We start from the raw sequence: 21,800 nt of genomic DNA, 5'->3' as shown, positions 1-21,800 counted from the left end.
CGGCCGCGCTTCCCTCCCCCCGGCCCGGAGGGGGCATCGGCCCCGGCCCCTCCCGCGCTTTCTCCCGGTTCCGCAGAGCTTTCCCCGGCTGCAGAGCCTCCCTGCAACTGCGCGTCGCGGGTCTGTAAAGTTGGCTCATAAAAATGACGAGACCTCTAGAGAAATACTTTTTATTAGATAAAACGGGTGAGACAAGGGGGGAAACGGCCAAGAAAACAGCTTCAAGAACTATAAAAACCGGAAAACTTTTGTCACTAACCACATAGTAACATCTGAGCGAACGGAAGCACTTCCGAGCGTGTCATCAAGGAGCTGAGCTTTCCTCGTCAGAAAACTATGCAATGTCTACCTGAACCCAACATAAAGAAAGCAACCTCCATTATAAAACTGGAGACCAGCCAGGTTTATAACTAGTTTGTAAAAAGGCTTCCACCGAAACAGTGATACAGAATATTCACGTGTCGCTTGCAGGGATCTACAATCAAGTAGGCAAAAGTCTGTGGGTGGCTTTCGCTTGAAGGGTAGCACAGGCCATTAGCATCCTGACAGGAAAAAAACAAAACCAAAACAGTATTAGGGACAACAGGGATATCTGTAAGAGAATTAATAAAATCTGAAGTTAATAATTTTGTTCCAATTGTAACTGTTCATTGCACAGCAAAATAAAACAAAAATACACCACAGTTTATTTAAATAGTATTATGTCCCCATGAGGATCTCAACACTACAAAATGCACAGTAATTCTCGCTGGATGTATCAAATAACCTTGAGGTAAATGTAATATTAATATAAAATGTAAAATTAAACATGCAAGCATGTGTTTACACAATTAGAGCCTAAAATACAAATGATTAAATATACAACAGCCCATCATGTTTCCTTTGAAAGAGAAAAAAAAATCACATACTCTATATTAATACATAAAGCTGTTCCATCAGTACTTTTTTTTCACTTAACATTTGCTAATGCATCTGTTCAGGTTCCAGTATTTGCATTGAAGCAAAATGCTCATTACAGATCACAGTAACAACTTTGGACTATTGAAAACATTTTGTGTGCCATTCCTCAGAAAGGGTTTGAAGGGATTCTAGACACCTAGATGCAAAATCCTGGTTCTGAAAAAAGAACATCCAGCTGACAATCAGCATGGGAACTGGCCTCTTCACGTTAACATCCAATGTCTGCACATGTCAATAAAAGCTTCAGTGTTGACAGAGCAGCACAGCTGGACACACTTCAAATCCAGTAGAGATCCAGAAACTAGATAGAGGGATTTTTAAAGGGTTGGGTTTTTTTATTTAGTCAGTGTGGGAATTGAACATGTGAAAGATCAATAAATATGTAGCTGATACCTCCTTTCTTTTAAAATATACAAGTTTCCTCCTGCTCCCCAAAACCTTTGTACAACAGTTGAAGAGATGTAGGTTCTGTTACACTTTTCTTGCTTGAGGGAAATTGCTATATTGCATATATTGTTCATTTTCTCCAGGAAAATTTTAAACTCACAGACTACAGACTATTCTGGATTCCACATCTCTTGCATGCTTTTGTTGAAGCTGTCTTCCTTTGCATAAAATAATCTGTCTTTTTTTGCACCAAGGAAACATGAAAACTGTAACCTCTCTCAGTGGCTAAGTCAGTCAGCTGAGAAGGAAAAGAGCTGGGTCTTCATTTCTGCACCAAGGACCATTTGTGAATTTTATCCTTTAACTGTTACTAGTACCCCATTTTCTCCTGCTATTCCAAAGAGAAGTAATCCATTATTAGATGTTCAGGTGTCTTTCTTTGGGGGATTATTCAAACCCCTAAATCTTAAATTAACTAAGCACCTCATAAAAGCACTGTTTTAGACAGGTAGAGATTTGATAATGTTTATTCCCAGAATTTTCCAATGGTAGTCATATGCCAGAAGCTAGAAATAGCATTCTATTTTTAAGCAGCACAGCATACAAGCTCTGTAGTTCCAATTGTAGGATACCTAACTCTCTTCAGGTGTTTTTTTAAAGGATACATGTGTAACAAACACTGGATTCTTAACTGCAGTATGGAATGCAAATTTTAAGATTTTATAGTGCTCAGCATCAAAAGGCCTCTGGAATTTGATCCAAAAATAACCTAAGCTCAGGCATATAACTGAAGAAAAAAAAGTAGGACAAGTTCAACATCAAGATGTGATTTCTAGTTAAACTTTTTCCCATTGCTACCAAGGGTCCACTCCTGCAGTCTTTGTGGAATTGATGGATGGCAGTTGAGGTTTCGACTGTTTACAGGCAGTGTGAGCCCACTAAAAATTTGTTCAACAACTCAAGAACAAAAACAATGTACATTCTGGCAATGAGGCATTTCAAGCAATATACCAAATTTGGTATCAGGAAAAGAATCAATATAACCTAATTAAATAAACAATATAACCTAATTAATTTTTTTAATTAGCAAAAGAGGTCGTAAAACCCCTAAAATTCTTGAGCATAAAGGCTCTGATATTTACAACCATGCATGTACAAAGTTAAGAATCATACCATTCCATCTGCAATCACTGCAGTCCCATCTGCAGTGTGGACTTTGGTTCACACATGCAGGGGGTGTAATGATTGATTTACTGATGTTAGAGTAGGATAATTTTATTTTTCCTTTATACCAACAGAGCTGATGATTTAAGAATACATATGCATAGCATAAAACAGAAATAAAAATACTGCTGAACATTCTCAAAACTGCATAATGTAATTGACAATTTTTAAAAATACTTCTTGAATAAACTTTGCATTATTCTGATTTCTAACACAGACACAGTTTGGGTACAGGTAAATAAAGTTCCAAAATACCAGCGAGCATTCCAATACTTAAGCTGTGAAAGTGTTTCATTATATGAAAAGCTCCAAATCTCTCAAGGGTACTTGGAGTTCAACAGAGTACTTTGTCAAAAGATCTAAAATTATTTCTCTTGTGATGCCCAGGTCTATCAGGTTTTGATGCTAAAGAGCTCTACAGACATTTTTAAGAAAGACCTAAACAAATCAGAGGGCTGGACAATCACCAGCCATATGGAGTTCAACAAGAGAAAGTGCTGGATTCTGCACCTGGGATGGAGCAGCCCTGGATGTAAAGTCAGACTGGGGAATGAGATGCTGGAGAGCAGTGCCATGAAAAGGGAGCTGGGAGTCCTGGTCAGTGGCAAGTTGGACATGAGCCAGCAGTGCCCTGGCAGCCAGGAGAGCCAGCCCTGTCCTGGGGGGCATCAGGAACAGCATCACAGCTGGGCAAGGGAGGGGATTGTCCTGCTCTGCTCTGAGCTGGGGCAGCCTCACCTCCAGTGTCGAGGGCAGTTTTGGGTGCCACAATAAAAAAAAAGACATTAAACTATTGGAGAGCGTCCAAAGGAGGGCAGTGAAGATGGTGAAGGGCCTTGAGGGGAAATCGTATGAGGAGTGGCTGAGGTCACTTGTTGTGTTCAGCCTGGAGGAGACTGAGAGGGGACTCCACTGCAGTCTGCAGCTTCCTTGTGAAGGGAAGAGGAGGGGCAGGCACTGATCTCTGCTCTGTGGTGACCAGTGACAGGACCTGAGGCAGCAGCATGAAGCTGAGACAAGGGAGATTTAGGTTAGATGGTAGGAAAAGGTTCTTCACCCAGAGGGTGGCTGGGCACTGGAACAGGCTCCCCAGGGCAGTGGCCACAGCAACAGCCTGACAGAGTTGAACACTCTCTGGCACATGGTGTGACTCTTGAGGATGGTGCTGTGCAGGGCCAGGAGTTGGACTTGAGCATCCTTGTGTGTCCCTTCTAACTCAGCATATTCCCTGATTCTGTGAACTATAAATTAAAACCTTGAGACATTTATATCTCTAATTATAAAAATATCTCTGCTTTTTTAGATACCATTTTTAAATTGTGCTGAGTTGAAAAAGTCACTTTATGAGATCAGCTTTTAAAATTTTATTTATTTAAATAATTATTTATCTATTTACATCAGGATAGGAGGATATGTCATTTTCTTCCAGATAGAAACCTAGAAAACTTGACTTAAAAACTGTAGCTCAACATAAGGATTATAATAACACTCCACAATTATTTATCAAATGAACTCAGATACTAAATCCACTGCAGAAATGTAGTTACCTCCTTGAGAGAAACTCATCACAAACACAAGCCATTTGTGCTTCAGTAAGTGTCCTTCCTGTAAGAGCTAGTAGAGTAGAGGTTTTGATCCACAAAACAATCAAACAGTCTAGACACACTGTTTAAGCCTTTCTGTTTTCTGAGAGAAAATTCTTCAGGATGTTCTTTAAAAGAAAGTAATTTCAGAATTCTCCTTCATCCCACAGATTTTCAGAATGTGCAGTAATACCCAATTTTCCTCCAAGGCCACAAGGAGAATAGCCTGCTCTGCATTAACCCTGGATCTTCTTTTGTCTATCTATTTTCTTTACAAAAAGTTGCTAAAGTTTGTCTGGGGCTTTGTTTGTTTGCTGGTTTTTATTCTTTGTAGTACTGATGATATTTCATGTATGGCCAACACAGTTAGGGGAGCTCTTAAATGTCCATCTACCTAAAGAAATCTGCAAAGTTCACATCAATGCATTTGATTCAGAGGTGGGAAAGGAACAGTAATTACAGAAGAACATCCAGTTACCAGGGTTTTGCTTTTTTTATTTTTATTACAACCCACAACCTAGCAGAAAGACAAATTTTGATACACCCAAAAAGTGTTTATTTTCAAAAGCCTTTTATGAATCACACACAGCACTCAAAAAATGATGACCAACAGATGAACAACTGGGCTATTGGCAACCTACAGGGAAGTTTGTGCATTCTGAAATGACATCAGCTACTGCTGTTGAAAGTCGGTACATTACCTGACATTTAATTATCACATATTCTGGTTACTCAAGAAGAATTTGGAGTAGTTCATCCTACTGTAACAACTTAAATGACAGATATGCTGAATCTAGTAAACATGCAGCCAGTTCTCAAACTTATCTTGATGGTAAATGTATGATTTTGCAAGGGAAACAGATAGGAATGAAACTTGACAAAGGAGGGGAAAAGAGGTTAGCAGTCATCTCACCACCCCAGCCTTTTTGCATACTAAACTTCCTTGCAGTCTTTACAGAAACAAATACAATACAAGCTACTCACAAAGCTCTAGCAACATTTCAAAAAACACAACTATAAGAAGTCAAGAGTGAATCCTTGATCCTTACTTGTTAACTCAAGTTTTATTACTATCTAAACCTAGAATTACTCAGACTTTTTTCTTTTTTTTTTCATTAACTAGTTTCAGAATGACTATTAAGGCTGCCACTGTAATCCAGTAAACCTATTTTTAGTAAGCTACCAAATAAAACTTTAGCTGGTGGTTACTAATGAAGAGTTAGTAAAGAGGATGAGATCAGAGAAAGAATTAATGAATAAAAATATAACAACTATGGGAAAATAACCCATTACAATGGAATATTATCTTTTCTTTGTCAATTCATTATTTTCATGTTATGTATATTATTACCAGTAAAATCTCATATAAAAATTATTAATACTTACATATGCAGACACTCTGAAGACCGTAGAAATAATATGTATATCTTTTGTTTCAGGGTTCTTTTGAACACTGAAATACAGGGGTATAATACATACTTAATGTATATCATAAGTGCTGATAATTAGACTTTAATTTATTAATTACATTTTAAACATATGAACTGTGTCCTTGCTCAAATTTTATGAAGATCAAATTTATAGCTAAAATTCAACTTATGTCATATTAAACATGCAAATCTATGTGGCCATTGTTAGTAACATGGTTATTATGACATTTTAGTGAAAAATATTAATATATCTAGTCATCTGACTTGATTTCAGCTACTACTTTCTTGGTTCTCAGCTACTAACTCACAGCAATATTACCCTAAATGATTCCAAATATAGTTTTCATTTCAATACATATGAAAAATTATACAGCTAAACATTTCATAAAAATCTTTTCACATATTCTTTGAGAAAGAAACCTGCAAAGTGAAATGCATCGTAATACAAACTATAAGAAGTAGTGGCAGTACTGGTGAAGAAATACATTCTTTAGCTCAATTTGAGTTAGTATATAATTATAGTTTAGGTTTATTTTTTCTCCTTTGGAATTTTTTATATATAGTCAGCTATACAACTTGGGATGGAATTAGTTCTGAGCTTTTATATTTCTAGACTGTTGTGAAGATTGCCATTTATTTAATCACATTTACTAATAACACTGAATATTATTGCAAAGAACCTAGGCAGCTCAACCTATTTATTTTAATATATCATTTTTCCTCAAGTCTGCTTTAAGTGATGCATACGTTTCTTCAGAAATTAGATCATGCAACTGCTATTCATTTATCTAATTTTGCAGATTCCAAATTAAATTAAGTCACTGTGGAACAGCTGAGGCTTAAAACTTCCATACTTACATGCTTCCAAGAATGCATAGCTCAAAACCTGCCTTGTCACAAATAGGTTCCATTCCCAAGAAAGGTCTCAGTATAGACAAGTTACAAGAGGATGTGTGAACACCACAGTTGAACACCACACCAGGTCCAAGCTGTGACAGCAGTCCCCTGTTGCCAGTGCTTTGGCAAGAACAAAGGAAGCCCAAATCAACCAACAGCACCTTTGTCGATTCAATCTCTGCAGCCAATAAAAGAGATTGACTTTCCAATTAACTGATTTCATCTGCAGAGTAATGACACAGTCACATTTGAACCTATGGTGTGAAGCTGATCTTCCCTGTGGTCAGTCAGTAATGAGGCCTTCTCAGAACTTTTTGTTGCATCTGACATGTTGTCATACTCAACAGTGGATGAAGACAGCATTGCTGAAACCGGTACTGACCCCAGTTGTCTGCCTTCCCACCCCTCCAGAGATGATTGCCTTCCCAGCAGGACAGCTCAGCTACTCATGACTCAGCTTCTGACCCTCTGCAGTGTATGGACCAGCACCTTTAGCCAAACTAACACAGATGTCACTTTATGCTGACACATCAGGCTGCAACTGCAGCAATTCAGAAACTCTTCATCTCTGTGGAAGGAGTGACAACTTTCACAACAATGCATAGAGGATTAGTGGCATTATTGCCTTCTACCATGTATCACCACCCCCCAAAAAGCAAGTTTAAGTTACTCTGGCTTCAGATTCTTCTGTCAGAAAGCTATGCTATCAATTTGTGTTTCCTTAATTTTTGTGTTTTATATATATATCTAGGATACCAAAGTAAGAGTTGACAAAGAGTAAGTCTTCCTATTTATTCCATGACCTTGAGAAATTTTCCCCTTGTGGCTAGCTTCATGTAAGTAATTTTTCAGAATGTTTATTTTGAGTACTTTGGTTATTTTTTAAGGCAAAAATTGTATCTGTTAAAATCAGATGAGCTTCTTCCTTTGCTGACTTGAAAGAAAACCAAGAGGTTGCCTTTGACAAGTTCATTTGCTGTATTTCTTTTTCTCCCCCTAAAAGGTTTTAGAAAAAAAACTACTTTGCCCTTTTGAAGAGGATAGTATTTCCTTAAAAATAATGTTAATAGCCCCCTGTTCTTCCAAACTGTTAACTTCTAAACTATTAATTGGATATGGTAGGTCATCATTTTAATATGCTATCTATTTGCTCTTTTTATGAAGAGCAAACATCATCATGGTCTCTCTATTCACTTTGTGCTTTACTTATATCCTAACCTTACTGGCAATATTTTACTAGGCTTTCCAAACAGTAAAAGAACAACTTAAAGCTTTCACATACATTCATTCATTATGGGGGAAAGGGCATGGAGATGGAGATTAAGAAAGGAGAATAAAACAATCACTACAAGACACTACAACAGCTATCACCATGGAGAGACACTGTCAGAAAAATAAGGGGTTAAGTACAGAGGACAAGATTTATCAACAGAGATTCACAGATTCTATTATAATTAACAAGTTTTTGTCATGTAAATATATTATTTAAATCAAAGTACTACAACAAGGGATTTGAAATTGTTTAGGTTATACAGGATGCAACACTAAACACCAGAATTTTGGATGGATTCAATTGATCACAGGCTAATTACTGATGGGTTAGTAACAGACAAAAGTTGTGTATTAATTTTTTAGTAAGAATATATCACTTTTTTTGCAAAGAAAAAAAATGTCTGCCATTTATTAGCTGTATTTGGAAGCCCCTAGCTTGTCAGGTATCTAGATCTGTTAATTTCAAAAAGATTATTTCATTCTCTCATAATGAAGCAATGTACATAGAAATGCTTTAGTAAAATGAAATGTCAAAACTTTTGACACTATTTTGAATGCTAGTGCCTTGGAGTTAGAACTCAAGTATGATCAGAAAAAAAAAGCTGTAATAATGACAAGTAGGGAAAAGCTCATTAACACGTCTGCTTCTCCCAGCAACAAAGGCACTTCTGTGGAACTCTTCATGCCAAGGCTCTTGCCCATGAGGAATACTGTAACAGGACTAAACACTGGTAGTTTATACATCCATAATCTTACTGTTATTAGACTGAATTCATCTGTGGCAGCTAATTTTTCAATGCACACCATCAGCCAGCAGCTAATAATTATTGAAGTATCCATTTTTTTTACCAAGCCTTCTGATCCTCAAACATAAAAATTAAACCTTAAGGACAGTACAGTTTACAGAATTTTTAATACCATGGAGAAGCTTTTAATATCACTTTACAAAGAGTAGTAAGTGTCCAATGCAACTGTAATCCAAGTTACAACGAAACCAGACAAAGGATAGCAGTCTTGAAAAGGATTTCAACAAAACTTGGTATTGAATAGGAATTTGAGGGTGAACGCTTTGGTAAACAGAATTTAAGAGATTACTATTATCATTAGCAATCTTTTACTGAAAATAAGAGACTAGAAGAAAGTAATTTTAATTGCTTTATTTTCTGGTGCAATTTGTGCAAGAATGAAGTAACACAAGGCACAGCATGGACCAGAAATTAGAAATTAAGTCAAGACTGTCATTAGTGTCCCTATTCAGAGCCTGTCACCATCTTTTTTCTCTTAACACAGTGGAAATAAAACAGAAGCATCATTTTGGATAAACTGGGAGCAGGGGGAAATGTGACCAAGAAAAAGACAACCATGATTCTGAAGGGGGAGGAAAGGTCTGAAATGTCAAGATCAAAAACTTTTCTCATGGGATTGACAAAGAACTCAATACCAAAGTAGAAAGATAAAAGATTCAGTGAAATGGTAAGTTTTGTTTTCAACTGGCAACCAATACTAACATTAGCTCCTCTGGCAGTGAAAAACTAGCAGACATTTACAGGCACAGAAACAGAGAGACACATGGTACGCAAATATTGAAGATCAGTTATGTCACTTCAAAACTTGGGAGGATAGAAAGCAATCAGCCAACTGGCAAAGAAAAAAAAAAAAAAAAACCCAAAAAAACCAACAAACAAACAAACAAAAAAAAAAAAAAACCAAAAAAAAACCCTAAAAACCAAAAACAAACAAAAACAAAAACAAAAACAAACCCCAACAAAAACCTAAACAGCAAAGCAATAGATTTTGAAATATTTTCTCCTAAATATTTTATAAAGGACAGAAGCAGCACACAAGAGTAAAATACAAAGTGCTAATAGGAAACAGGTTGAGGACACAGAAAAAGTAAACTTTGAAAGCAGGATGAAATTGTGGGAGGTTCTTGCCAGGGACATCCTTATCAAATTTTACAGAATGAAAAGGAAAAAGAATGGAAAGAGGTTTAAGGTGATAGGGAGGTAAAGAAAGTGAGTGGTTCAGAACAGAACTTGAACATGTTTAGAACAAAACAACTCAACAGCAAAGGGGAGCAGTAAAGCGAAGGAACTGACTGGATTTGCACTTTGTCCTAGATTAATTCAACAACAGAAGAGCAGAAACAGCTGCAGTCAATGCAGAGTCACCTATGGCCCAGGACTGAAAGAACAGGCAGCTTGATTCAAGTGCAGAGTGAACAATATAAAAAAAAAAGGGAGGGTAGAGCTAAACACTGATGGATCCTTTTACCTCAAATACTGTATTTCTGGAGAACACACTTGATTCTCATCTATGTATGGGTTGAAATTACCAAAACTACTCATACTAACAAAAATTTTAGCAATATATTTTACAATCTTAGCTTAACTGAGTCTGTATACCCAATAACTACATTTCATTTCCCAGCAACCAGAATATAAGAGGTTTTGTGAGTCAGAGAAGTCAGCATATGGATATATCAAAGTAGGGCGAAAATTGATCAATTACCTCTAATCTCAATGGGAAAAAAAACCCCTCACATAAAGTTCCAAACAATTCCTTACATCAAACCTTGTAAAAAATGTGTGTTAGTTCACCGTGTTATATTAACAGCAAGATTCTATCACCCTTAGCTTTACACTGTGAGAAGTGTATTGGAAGAACTAGGAAGATCAAAATTCAGCTGTATTTAAAAAAAACAAAAACAAAAACAAAAACAGCAGGGATAAAAAAATATATGGAACTGAAAGTTTCAACAAATTATTTCAATTTTCAATTAATTAATTAATTAATTAAAAGCAGTCCAATTGAAAGTAGCCCAAGATTATACAGGCAAGACTTAATTGTTGATATTTTATCAATTATAGTGGGAACATAGTCTGTTGCCATGTTTTCAGCAGATGATTACAGAAAAAAGTATTTTTAAATTTGAAATTAATTATAAACTATCAATGTCCATAAATGTAATATATAAAATGTTCTTATGTGGGACTGATGCTATTAAAATTGCATATATTTTGCCACTGAACTACTACCATTGTTCCATGGTATTTTGAGAGTTGGACACAAAAAAGCTTGCAGGTGGATTAAATAACAGCTCTATTTTTGAAACAGTAATGTACAATAAATTGACACAAATCAACACAAAGTATCTATGTAAATGTATACAGTTGTACAAAAAGTGAGTAACACTTACCTCACCAAGTCTTTATAAAAAGCTTTTGTAGTTTCTAAGTATGGGTCAACTACATCTTCAAACTGGCAAAGAGTTCCTCCAATGCAAAAATGCTTAAAAAGACAGAACAGAAGTTCCTCACGATCCAATTGAGTGAATATGTCATAATGGTCAGAATCCTCCAGAAGCAAGACCTTATGGAATAAGGAAAAAAAAAAAGGAATTCAAATTGATGAAAATTTATTTAAGATTCAGTTTATAAATAATGCAACTAGTGTGCTGTATGGTACACACAAATTACATCCATATAAAATATATGGGTGAGGGACAGAAATACATGTTTCTAAATCCTTCTTCCAATGATCCAATTAGGTTCAAAATTCTTACAGATAATATAAATTTGTGCCCAAAAGACATAAAGGAATATTTTTCAAGTCTTGTTATTTCACTGGTTAATTATCTGTCATGCTAATGAAACCATTAATTTGAAAATAATCTACCTATATTTGATATGTCAATTGCTGTTAATCAAATTGGCAACTGTTTTTGGTAACATTTGCTTTTTCACTTTTAAATTGACACAGTTATTTCACATTTGTAAAGGAATCCAGAGGATCTCCCAGAGGAGATCACTCAAACTCCCATCATTCTTTATTGCAGACTCCAGTGAGCCCTGATCTGTAGCCTGGATTAGTCAGACATGCATCCAGCTGCCTCCATGCATCTCACCTGCCTTTTGCTGAGGTATTATGTGAGCACAGAGGACTTGCTAGATTAGTGTCAATACTGGTTCGTGGACAGGAATTGTAACTCACAATGGCTACATGACATTTGGGTTATGCCAGCCAAACTGCAGATGCCAGTTGAGGCAAACTTAGACATGAGCTCAATGCTCACTGGCCCTCTTTATAACAAAACTACACAACCTGAACAAAAAGGGGCCAGAGCAACAACTGTTCTGGATGGCCACCTTATATATATCCCAGCCTCCCTGGCTGAAACAAGAGAAGATATGACAGATGGGAAAGAAACATGGAGTCTTGCAGCCAAGGGCCACCCTTTGACACCAGGAGACAGTTTGGTGCCCCCTACAGTCTTCTGTCCTAGAGCCCTGACTAATTAATTTGAAGCTTTGATGTCATCCCTGGATTTTAACTTAATCTTTCTGCTGTTTTAGGAGTAGTAATCACCTTTGTTTCAAACCAGTGTTAAATCTCAACTTACAAATGCTGACACACACATCACTTCCATGGGAAGCAAACTGGGAAGACACTGAAACCCCAGTAATTTCTAATTTTAAATATTGCCTCTAACCTTCCTACACACAATATATTTAATTTTCAGAAAACATTTCATATGCACCCAACTTATAAATAAATACATAGTATTTTGAACTGCTAGGCTACAAACTACATCTGAAATTCAAACATGAGCTTGAGTTCTCACCTTTTCCCAGAACTTTACAAGACAGACCAGTATTTCAGGCCACATCCTGTAACCAGTGTCACTGGTTCAAATACATTGCCTTCAAAGGATTTGCCAAGTGCAAATGAGTGCAACTCTATAATTATTTAGTACTTATGTTGATTATATATACAAGGAAGAACAAAATCCAGTTCTCCCACACTAGGCTTTGCTAATGCTACACAAACATAAGTTTAAAAATGGTTTTAGCTTATGAAGTCAAAAGAAATACAGTAAGGACATACATTGATTAAAAGGGTGCCACTGTTAGAGATTCTTTTTCAGATAATCTGCTGACACTTCTACTAGAGTATAACAAAGTTTTATATTTCAGACCTGTTCAGGAGTTGTATTTAGTAATTTTCCAGTATTATACTAAAAAATAATTTCCTCTTTCATAGTTCCTCTTTAGAGAAAATGTATTAAGAAGGCTTTCTTTAAATGGCTTCACATATGATATGATCAGCATTCCTGTCCAGGAATGCTTCAGGATGCAGCTATTGAATACATTCAATTTCACCCACTACAGCTCTGAGTGTCACAGCACCTTCTCTTTGGCACCCTTTCTTCCCCCTCCTAAGCAAATGAGCAGCTGCATTTCCCCACACATCCACCAGCACTGACTGCCTGAGACAAAGGCGGGTAGAAGAAAGCTTTACCTTTTTCTCCCACCTAAAAATGAAAGAGGGCTCACCTGGAAAACAAGTAATTGCTTTCACATATTCATGCAGTGCCTCAGTTGTTTGTAAACCATGATTATTGATGTCTGGTTTTACCACTTTCAGAAAAAAAAAAAAAAAAACAACCTAAAAAATGTGTCCTTATAGTACCTAACAGAGTAGGAAAAGTGATAATAAATTATTTATTACTATACTGACCTTCCTTAATTCATCAGCGATAAGAATATCATCATAATAGTCATCATAACATTTCACAATAGTTCCAGTTTCTCTAACAATTCCTTCAGAGTACAGCCGATCAAAAAATGTCATGGAAATCTGTGTGCAGGGTACCACTGTAGCTTCAATTTTGGTCACTTTGGAACCTGGAAGATACAGAAAGCTGGTTGCATGTTTCATGTTTTAAAAAGACCACAGATCATGTAAGTACAAATTAATCACAGAGTCCCTTTAAAAAAAAAAAAATAGCCAAAGAAAGAAGGAAACAAATGTAAAGCAAACATTGAATTCATCTGAATACTACTTTCCATTAAGGCTCATGTGTCTGCTCCCCCTGTCGGCAATACCATCACCCGAAACTAGGGATAGATGGAACACCGTGTGAACCCAGCATCACATTAGATCACACCCTTAGAAAATCATACTCCACAGCTTAAGCCTCAAAGCATCTGAGGACATATGCCAAATTTGGCATGATGAAGTATGGAAGTCAGTAGCTGCTAACAACACCCCACAAAGTAAAAACCAAAATGAACACAGCCTCGAAGAATTTTTGATTTCTTAAGCATTATACTGAACTTCTCTTGTACACACTGTAAGCTTTATTAACCAGCTATTTCAGAAGATGAGAAAGATACTGTCAGCACTTCCTGTATGAATCTGGAGTATTATCTCTCTAATCATTAAATGCAGAATATATTTTTCTATATTTTTTCCCCCTCTGCTTGCAAATCATCCAAGGCTGGATCCTGTTGCTCACAGACATCTAGTGCCATTTGAGATGCCCTACAGGATTTTCCTTAAAGAGGTATCAGTCCATAAGGACACATATCTTCTCTCTATATACAGTGTTACATTTACAAATCTGCCTGCATGGTGTTGGATAACATGGCATCTCAAATAGCATTAGGCCCCATCTTTAAGAAGCTTTAGACTCAGCCCAGTTCTGTCTGCTCTCCACAGTCCAAGTGTTCAGCCCAAATGTTAGAACATGTTCTCTACCCATTTCCAGGTCTGCCTGAACATCCTTCAAAGTGCTTCTGAACAGGAGAGGGAAGGAGAGCACGAGTGAGCATTCAGCACAAGGGCAATGTGTCCCAGCAGAGAGAATATTCACAACATTCCAGCTATCCATGAGTTTATTCTCATCTCTTCTCCTCTGTAGGTTCCCTTGATGGGAGACTGGCCAGCAACATCACAGTATCTAAAGGCTTTTTACCATACAATTAAAGATAAAATTCAGTGCTGTCCTGACAAACTGACCTAAGGGATCACTAAGCATTACTGCTTAGGAAATGTCCAAATTTTCCTCCAGATGACAGTATTTTAGGAGCAGAAACATGCCAAAAATGGATGCATGAACCATGATGCTTCCAAGACCACCTACCATTTCACTTGAATCCTAATCTTCAAATGCACAGCATAACCTAAATTTTCTCTTGTTCCCACACCTGCAGAAAACCTTGGGATTTCTGCCACATACTATTATATAGAGACTATTTATTCATAGGTTAAGTAGGGCTGGCATTTTAATACCTAAACCTGGGTAAACTGTACCACCCAATCAATCAATACCAGGAAAAAAAATAAAGAGAACTCATAAGTTGATAGCTTGAAAATATGCCTACTTAAGCTAAAATACTGACAGGAAATTTTAAAATTATTTTATTGGACCATTGTGATGTCAAGAAAATCTATTAAAGACAAAAGCACAGCATTTAATTGCTTGGCTTCCCGTCTACAGACCATGAAAAAGGGTACCTTTTATTAAAGAATAAAAAGTTTAGTACATTCTCCTACACTTGTACACTCAGTGACTATAAAAAATAATTATATTACATAACCAAAAGAAGTCAGAAAAATCATGAACTACAGCCTTACAACCTATGAAAAAACTACAAATTGATTTATACTTTTTTGTTTGTACTCCCTCCCACCGTCTCACTTCCAGTTTCCTCTAATTCTACATCTCCCTTTCACTGGGATCAAATTTTTATTTTATAAGGAATTTAGTATGAGCCAAATCAGCTTTTATCACATTAATTATTTTGAAATGAACATAAAACCTGACTTACAAACATCAGATTAGTCAACTAACAAACAGCAGATCCTAAATGACTTGAGAAAAATGAAAGATCCAGTTACTGAGCTAAAAGTATAGGAAATTGAACTATTTATAGGCCTTAAAGTTTAAGGATTTTATTAGTGGAAGGGAAGGAGACTTATGCTCTGAAAAAAGGTTTTATGAAAACTTTAATAATGAAAAAAGAAAAAAAAAAATCAAGAGCCTTAATCTATTCAGTAGTTCAGAAAACCAAACTACACATGGAAAAGTTTAAATACACTTGAAGGTCCTACTCTCTATTTGAGAGGTGAGATTTGAAATTCAGAATTTCCTGGACAAAAGTGATAGGTTTTAATAACACTATAAAAGAAAGCAGTAAAAGATGAAGAAGAAACGCCTTGACAACTCTACAAGTGGAAAACAAAGAGCTGAGAAATTCTGAAATAGTTTAGGCTTATTATAACAGCCAACTCTGGAATATCTATAAAGTGCTGCCAGTATACTTTTAAATTAACACATTGCATATTAGTATGGGGCAGATAAACCCTGGATTCGGTATATTTAGAATTCCTCCAAAATCTAAGGAAGTTTTTTATGTCAGAAAGATATCTTGTAACTTACTATTTACAAAATAGTCTATATATAGTGCAAGTTCAGTGCTCAGTATTAAAAAATAGGGTACTTCAAAAGTAAAAGGTGTAGGTTGGTGATTTATGGGTTCATATGACATCTAAAATTCTTCAAAATTATAAGCTATAATAGTAGTTTAAAAATTGCTGATTTAAGATTACCTTCCAGATTTTAAAATCCCATTCTACAGACAGAAATCGTTGAAGCTTCAAGCACATATGGAAACTCAAGAATTCTTTTTTAGGCAAATCCTAATTTTTTTATTTATGCAAATAGATGGTAACTTTAGCCCTTTGAAGATAAATTTTCAAGTGTTAATTGAGCTTAAGCAGATACAGTTCTGCCTCCCTAAGACTGCTGACAGGTGCAAGGCCAGCAATGTATCCAAGGAAAAACAACTATTTAGTTCTCATTGCAGCTATTTAAAATACACAAGACTCAATACATAAATGGGTATGCATCAAATTTGTTCCTTTTGCTGCTTCTATTTTTGAAATATCAGAGTAAGACATGAATAGGTGGCTTAAAGCACATCAGAAATACCAGATACTCTGCCATGCAGCCATAAGGAGGGGAAAAATATCCCCATTATAACAGGCAAAAAAGTTTGGTATGAGACTAGGTCATTAAGTATCTTCTGATCAGAGGAAGCAGACTAGAGAATATCCTTGTGTATCATTTATCTAAAATGTTTTATTTCAAGCAATGTTGAAGCTGGAGTCCTTGAAACAATGTATTATTGTGGAATTCTACCAGGACAAAAAACATAGTAAGTGAAAAGGTGAGAGAGGACCATAGCCTTAAAAAAGAAAAAAATTATTGTGAAAACAAACACTACTGTAATGTTTTATTAATTTCCTTTAAAATGCTGACACCTTTCTGTGGGTCCAGGAGAAGGGAAGTTTCTATGGATCTATCTAAATCCCACCTATATTATGCATTCAAACTCTCTCCCCCATAAAGAAAAAAAAAATTACTAACATTTTTGTTTGTAACAGAATAATTGTGGTATTTGAATCAATATAAACTATGTATATTCTTCAGATTTTCTAAAAAACAAAATAAGCATGTTTCCAGCATTTTTTTAACAACAGGAATGTTTCAAAGTTACTCCACAGTGATAAATGCATGGTATATCTGGATTAATGTATCAGCTCGCCTGAGGTAGAAAATACTAGAAGATGATTTTTACCTCCTCCCACTCACAGCTAATTCTTACTATATTTTCAAAAAATGCACATGAAGACTAAGTATAGAAAAATGTGCCAACATTCCTCACCAAAAATAGGCAAAGAATGGGAAGATGAAATTTTAAGAGCAAACAGGGTGTACCAGCTGTTCAGGATTTAGAGAGGGAAACCTTCCAGTCCTTGGGACAAAATGCTTCACTTCTGTGTGGAAGAAGATTGAGCAGAACCAAGAGTTAAGCTGGGTTACTTGGCAAGAGACCCTCCACTCTTAACACAAGGTATGTAACCTACTGACCTCCACTGCAGGGACTGTCAAGTTGTAGACTAGACAGACAGCCTAAAAAAATCCTGTCTAAAGCAAGAAAAGGTTTACTATTGGCTTAAAGTACATCTATTTTCTTTCTACTTGCTAGAGAAAGAGGTACCTGAAGGGGTACTTGAGATATTTTTTTGCATTTTATACGTTTCAATTGTTTTAACAGTTGGGTGAAGTGTTTGGAAAATGGATTTTTGCTAACAAAAAAGTGGCAATGTCTAGTGTCACTGTATATAGTGGGAAAAACCTATGCCAATTCCAGAGAGCTGAAATGGAAAAGTCAGAAAATTCCTAAAGCTCCATTAAATATTTACACACAGTAATATTTGCAGACAAACCAAAAGAAACAAGGGCTTCCCACTACCCTCTTTTAAGATATCCCTATTATGGAAAATCACTTTGGCAATATCATTGATCATATTATGCATAAAACACCATAACATTATCACATGCAATTGCCATGAATTTTTGTGTGCCTTTTACATAATGAAAAACTCAGTTTCAAAGTGGTGCCACAAATTTGCTGTTTGCATTTGGCCTTCCTGCTTTAATGTCTAATCTGCATCTCCAGACATAATGGAGTGTGTTCAGAAATTTCTGATATGGCAACAAGTTGAAGTGACCCTCATGGTGTGGCTGCAAGTGGAGCAAGCTGTCCCAAGGGGCTCTTCTGTGCCTCCATCACCACGGCTGTACAGACAGCAGATTTACATGAGCTCAGGGTGTGCTCTACCAATCCTCTGCTCTCAGCTTTGATTTATAGCAGAGCAATCTTCTCAGACCTGTCCCAAGTCAGGTCGTTGAATCTGCAGAATGCCCTTCTCTAAATGTTATCTGAATAAGGTACTACTACAATTCCACAAATAATGCAGTTGTTTATGTCTGGATGTGTGATCACGTCAACTGCACAGCAAAAGCCATTTATAAACATTTACAAATAGCTTCAGGTGCTTGATTTATGGAACAATGCAGGTGTCAAAAGGAAAAAAGGTATAAAAGGTGAGAATTCAGTTATGCTCTAAAAGTAGAATCTCTATTACTTAGTAAAAGAAGTAATTCTTTAAGATATGTCAACTAGATGAAAAGACATGTATATGAAGTGTCATTATTAGAAAATGGTAAATTAGGGCATAATAGTTAAAACACAGAAATTTTATTTAAGATTAATTTATTCTAGATTTACCCAATGTAGTCCATTGTCCTGAAGATGACAGCAACTTTAAACTGGAGTTGACACTTAGATCATTAAAAAATGCCTATAATATGCAAATAAGAGAAAACAAGTTAATGAAATGAAACAGAAAATCATCAATTATAGTGCCTTGGATACTTTCAATCCAAATTATAGGGCTCTAATTAGTAAGTAGATTCCATATGATGTACCAGTTTCTGTACTAAATGTCACACCACCAAATCCATAGGTTTCAGTAACTCAGTGTAGCCAATGTCTTTTATACATAGAAGATACCTTCAGGTGCATATTTATATATGTAGAATTAAAGTTTTATAATACAGGAGTTTTAGTCCAAGAACACACAAAAATGTATGAAATTCATGGAGGTACAGAAAATAGACAAAGAGATGAAACAGTTCTATCTCTGCATACAATGTTGTTGAAGTTAAAAATGAAATGCCAAGTATGATTTTAAAATTTACTCTCTTTAAATAAAGTTGAAGCTTGGAGAAGTGTAGAGACACACAAAAATTATTAAACAGATATAGAGGAGATACATAAGTTATTGATGGGATGGAGGATATATTCCACAGTAAGATTTGAAGAATTCAATCTTACTGCTTTATCAATTTAACAAAAAGGAGACATGCATAGTAATGTTGATAGCTGGCAAGTTTCCATGATAGATAAGGCAACTAAGAAAACCCACACTTATGCACATGCATAGAGTGAATAATCACTGTAGAAACTGCTAAAAAATGAAATTATGGATCTTTCAATTTCTGTATCACCCCTCTGGGATACAGAGAGATCAGACATTACATGTAATAGTCCTTTTTATCCCAATTACTTCACAGCTCTTCAGATTTCATAACTTCATAAGGATATCTTTACATTTTTAATTCAAAAGAGACAAGTATTGAGATGGTAAATGGGTATTCTGTAAATTTCAGCAATTTGAAATGTTTATCAGTGGAAGATGAAGTAAATATTGGTGCATTTCTGTGTGAATTTCTTTAAGATATAAAGAGGCTGAATTCTTTATGCAGGATAACAACATAAAGTAGACATACAAAATATCAGAGTTGTTTTTAAAACAACAGATGTAAAAATCACATTGTTTTTAAAACCACAGATTTGGGGTTTTTTCTCTCTGCAAACAGATGAAGAGATTTGACTTTGCAGAAAACAGAAATGGAGGAGACAAAACCAGCAAAAGATTTGAGTCTCAAAAAGCTGGGAGTCCAAAATTCTAGTATAAAGCAACGGCATCCAATACATTTCAAAAGTTATATTTCCAGATAATTGGTGCTCATACACATCTAATTGCACTGTGAATTTACTGTGAGAAATGTACTGATAGCTGTGAGCATGTACACTGCTTGAAGCCTCACACTAGGTGGACTTCTCAACTTGAAGCACCGAGGACAAGATCAGCATCCAGTTCAGATTTCCATTCTTGGGAATCCTGAAAGGCTAAATTGTTCCCTCTCAAAGCAGAGTAACATTAGTACAGACTACAATATTTTTACTGGACAATACAGTTAACCCACAATGACTTGAGCACCACACCTAAATCATCTCCTTTCAAGGAGACCCTGAGCAGGCCAATAGCATTCAACACTCTACATTGTTTGCTGTTATGCAGTTTTCTAGCAGCTATAATTTCATGGGGATAATATAAAGGATTTAGAACTACCATAAGAAACTCATCCTTTTGATAGTGCTTAAACGGCTCGTCAAAACTGAACGCTTGTGCTGTGATCCTGCCTTGCATGGACCTGAAATTAAAAAAAGAGATTAAATATTCTGAAGACACACATACAGCCCTATTCTGACCAATTACACTTTTTCCCCCTCCCAATTCTCAGTCAGAAGCGCCTCCAAGCCTTGGTTGCAAGAGCTGGAGCCCCGCTGCGGAGCTGAAATAGATCTGGGCTCACTGTGGCGGGCGAGGACAGACGCCCCACACCTCGGAAGGCGCGGTTTGCCCGCCTGGAAATTATCAAGGGGACTTTAAATTAGTGCTTGAGAAGAATAAATTTCTAAATAAATTAAAAAAAAAAAAAAAAAAAAAAAAAAGAGACGCGGACCCGCCGCCACCAGAGCGGGCGTCCTGCGGGCGCAGTAATGGCTGCAGCCCTCAGCACCGCCCGCCTGTTCCCCGGCGCCCTTAGACAGACGCCTCCCGCAGCGGGCGTTCCCCCGCACCATTTGAGGAGCCGGCCCGCGATGTCCCTGTCCTGCAGGCAGGAGAAGGTTTTCTTGGGCAGGGCTCGGAACACGAGGCGGGCCCCGCCGCGCCGTCCCTCCGCGGACATCTTGCGGCGGCCGGCGGTTGCCGTGGAGACGCGGCCGTGGCGCTGCGGCGGGCCCGGCCCCGCTGCCCGGCGCTCCCCGGCGCGCTCAGCTGTGCCCCTTCTCCCTGTTGTTTGCCTGCAAAATCCCTTCATCCGACACCAACCTTCTCCCCCCTCTTCCTGTCTCAGCGCCAGGAAAACTGAGGCTTGCCCAGCAGGCCGAGGCAGGGGCTGCCATTGCTGCCTTTGCCAAAGCCGCCCCAGTGTGCCGTGACACCAAAACTAACCAGGAAAAGGCCGAAGTTGTGGATTATGAACTTCTAGAGAATCAGGGCTGCTGCTTGCTTCCCAGGATGCAGAGCCGTTTGGGAATAGCAGAGCTGTGCTTTCAAACTCTTCCCAGTCGAAATTAAAGGAAAGACCATTGTTACTACAGGAAATTAATTCTTCAAGTCTAGTAAAGCGAGGGACACCTTGCACAGGTTGGCGGATTTCCTGCCCTTTGCAGGGAAAGCAGTGAGAATTGAAGGCTGTTGCACATCTCATGCTTTATCCTTCAGCATCCCACCCCCTCCAAAGCCTGTGATTGCTTAGCCACAAATTTCCAAAACTGTAATTTTCTCACTAATCTATTCCTCAGGCTTAGCAGCATTTCCATGTCTAAGAAGTTTGGCAGTGCTTTTGGTGGTTTCTAATTTAAAATTAAAAAATTAAGCTGGTCCACATCTTTGATTAGAAGTCAAAACTGCCAGCACATGTCACTGGTCTCATCAACCTCTAACAGGCTCCTAAAGATTTAACCTGAGAATTCAGAAGAAATTGAAATCATAA

The 21,800-nt window shown here is 37.0% G+C and overlaps 1 protein-coding gene across 1 annotated transcript; it reads right to left on the bottom strand.

The window, feature by feature from the left end:
* Window positions 1-156: 156 nt before the first annotated feature.
* CFAP300 (cilia and flagella associated protein 300) lies at window positions 157-21,150 on the bottom strand. The gene is made up of 7 exons (XM_056482246.1): window positions 20,881-21,150; window positions 20,369-20,450; window positions 18,679-18,751; window positions 13,274-13,440; window positions 10,953-11,125; window positions 5,541-5,607; window positions 157-542 (listed from the first exon to the last, which is right to left on the bottom strand). Exons 1-7 carry the CDS (start codon window positions 21,120-21,122, stop codon window positions 411-413), a joined length of 936 nt encoding a protein of 311 aa, XP_056338221.1. The 5' UTR covers window positions 21,123-21,150; the 3' UTR covers window positions 157-410.
* Window positions 21,151-21,800: the final 650 nt, after the last annotated feature.

This window comes from Oenanthe melanoleuca, chromosome 1, assembly GCF_029582105.1.
Source record: "Oenanthe melanoleuca isolate GR-GAL-2019-014 chromosome 1, OMel1.0, whole genome shotgun sequence".
Classification (NCBI taxonomy): domain Eukaryota; kingdom Metazoa; phylum Chordata; class Aves; order Passeriformes; family Muscicapidae; genus Oenanthe; species Oenanthe melanoleuca.
The sequence above is the reverse complement of the archived record's forward strand: the minus strand, read 5'-3'. Positions and strand labels throughout refer to the sequence as shown.

Bases quoted from the DNA above. Each gene is read 5' to 3' on its own strand.
- CFAP300 (XM_056482246.1), bottom strand. From the start codon at position 21,122: ATGAAGGGATTTTGCAGGCAAACAACAGGGAGAAGGGGCACAGCTGAG. The intron at 13,441-18,678 runs GTAAATCTAGAA...TGTATCTTCCAG, and splicing joins AGGACAATGGACTACATTGG to GTTCCAAAGTGACCAAAATT. The intron at 5,608-10,952 runs GTAAGTGTTACT...CCTGTATTTCAG, and splicing joins TTTTATAAAGACTTGGTGAG to TGTTCAAAAGAACCCTGAAA.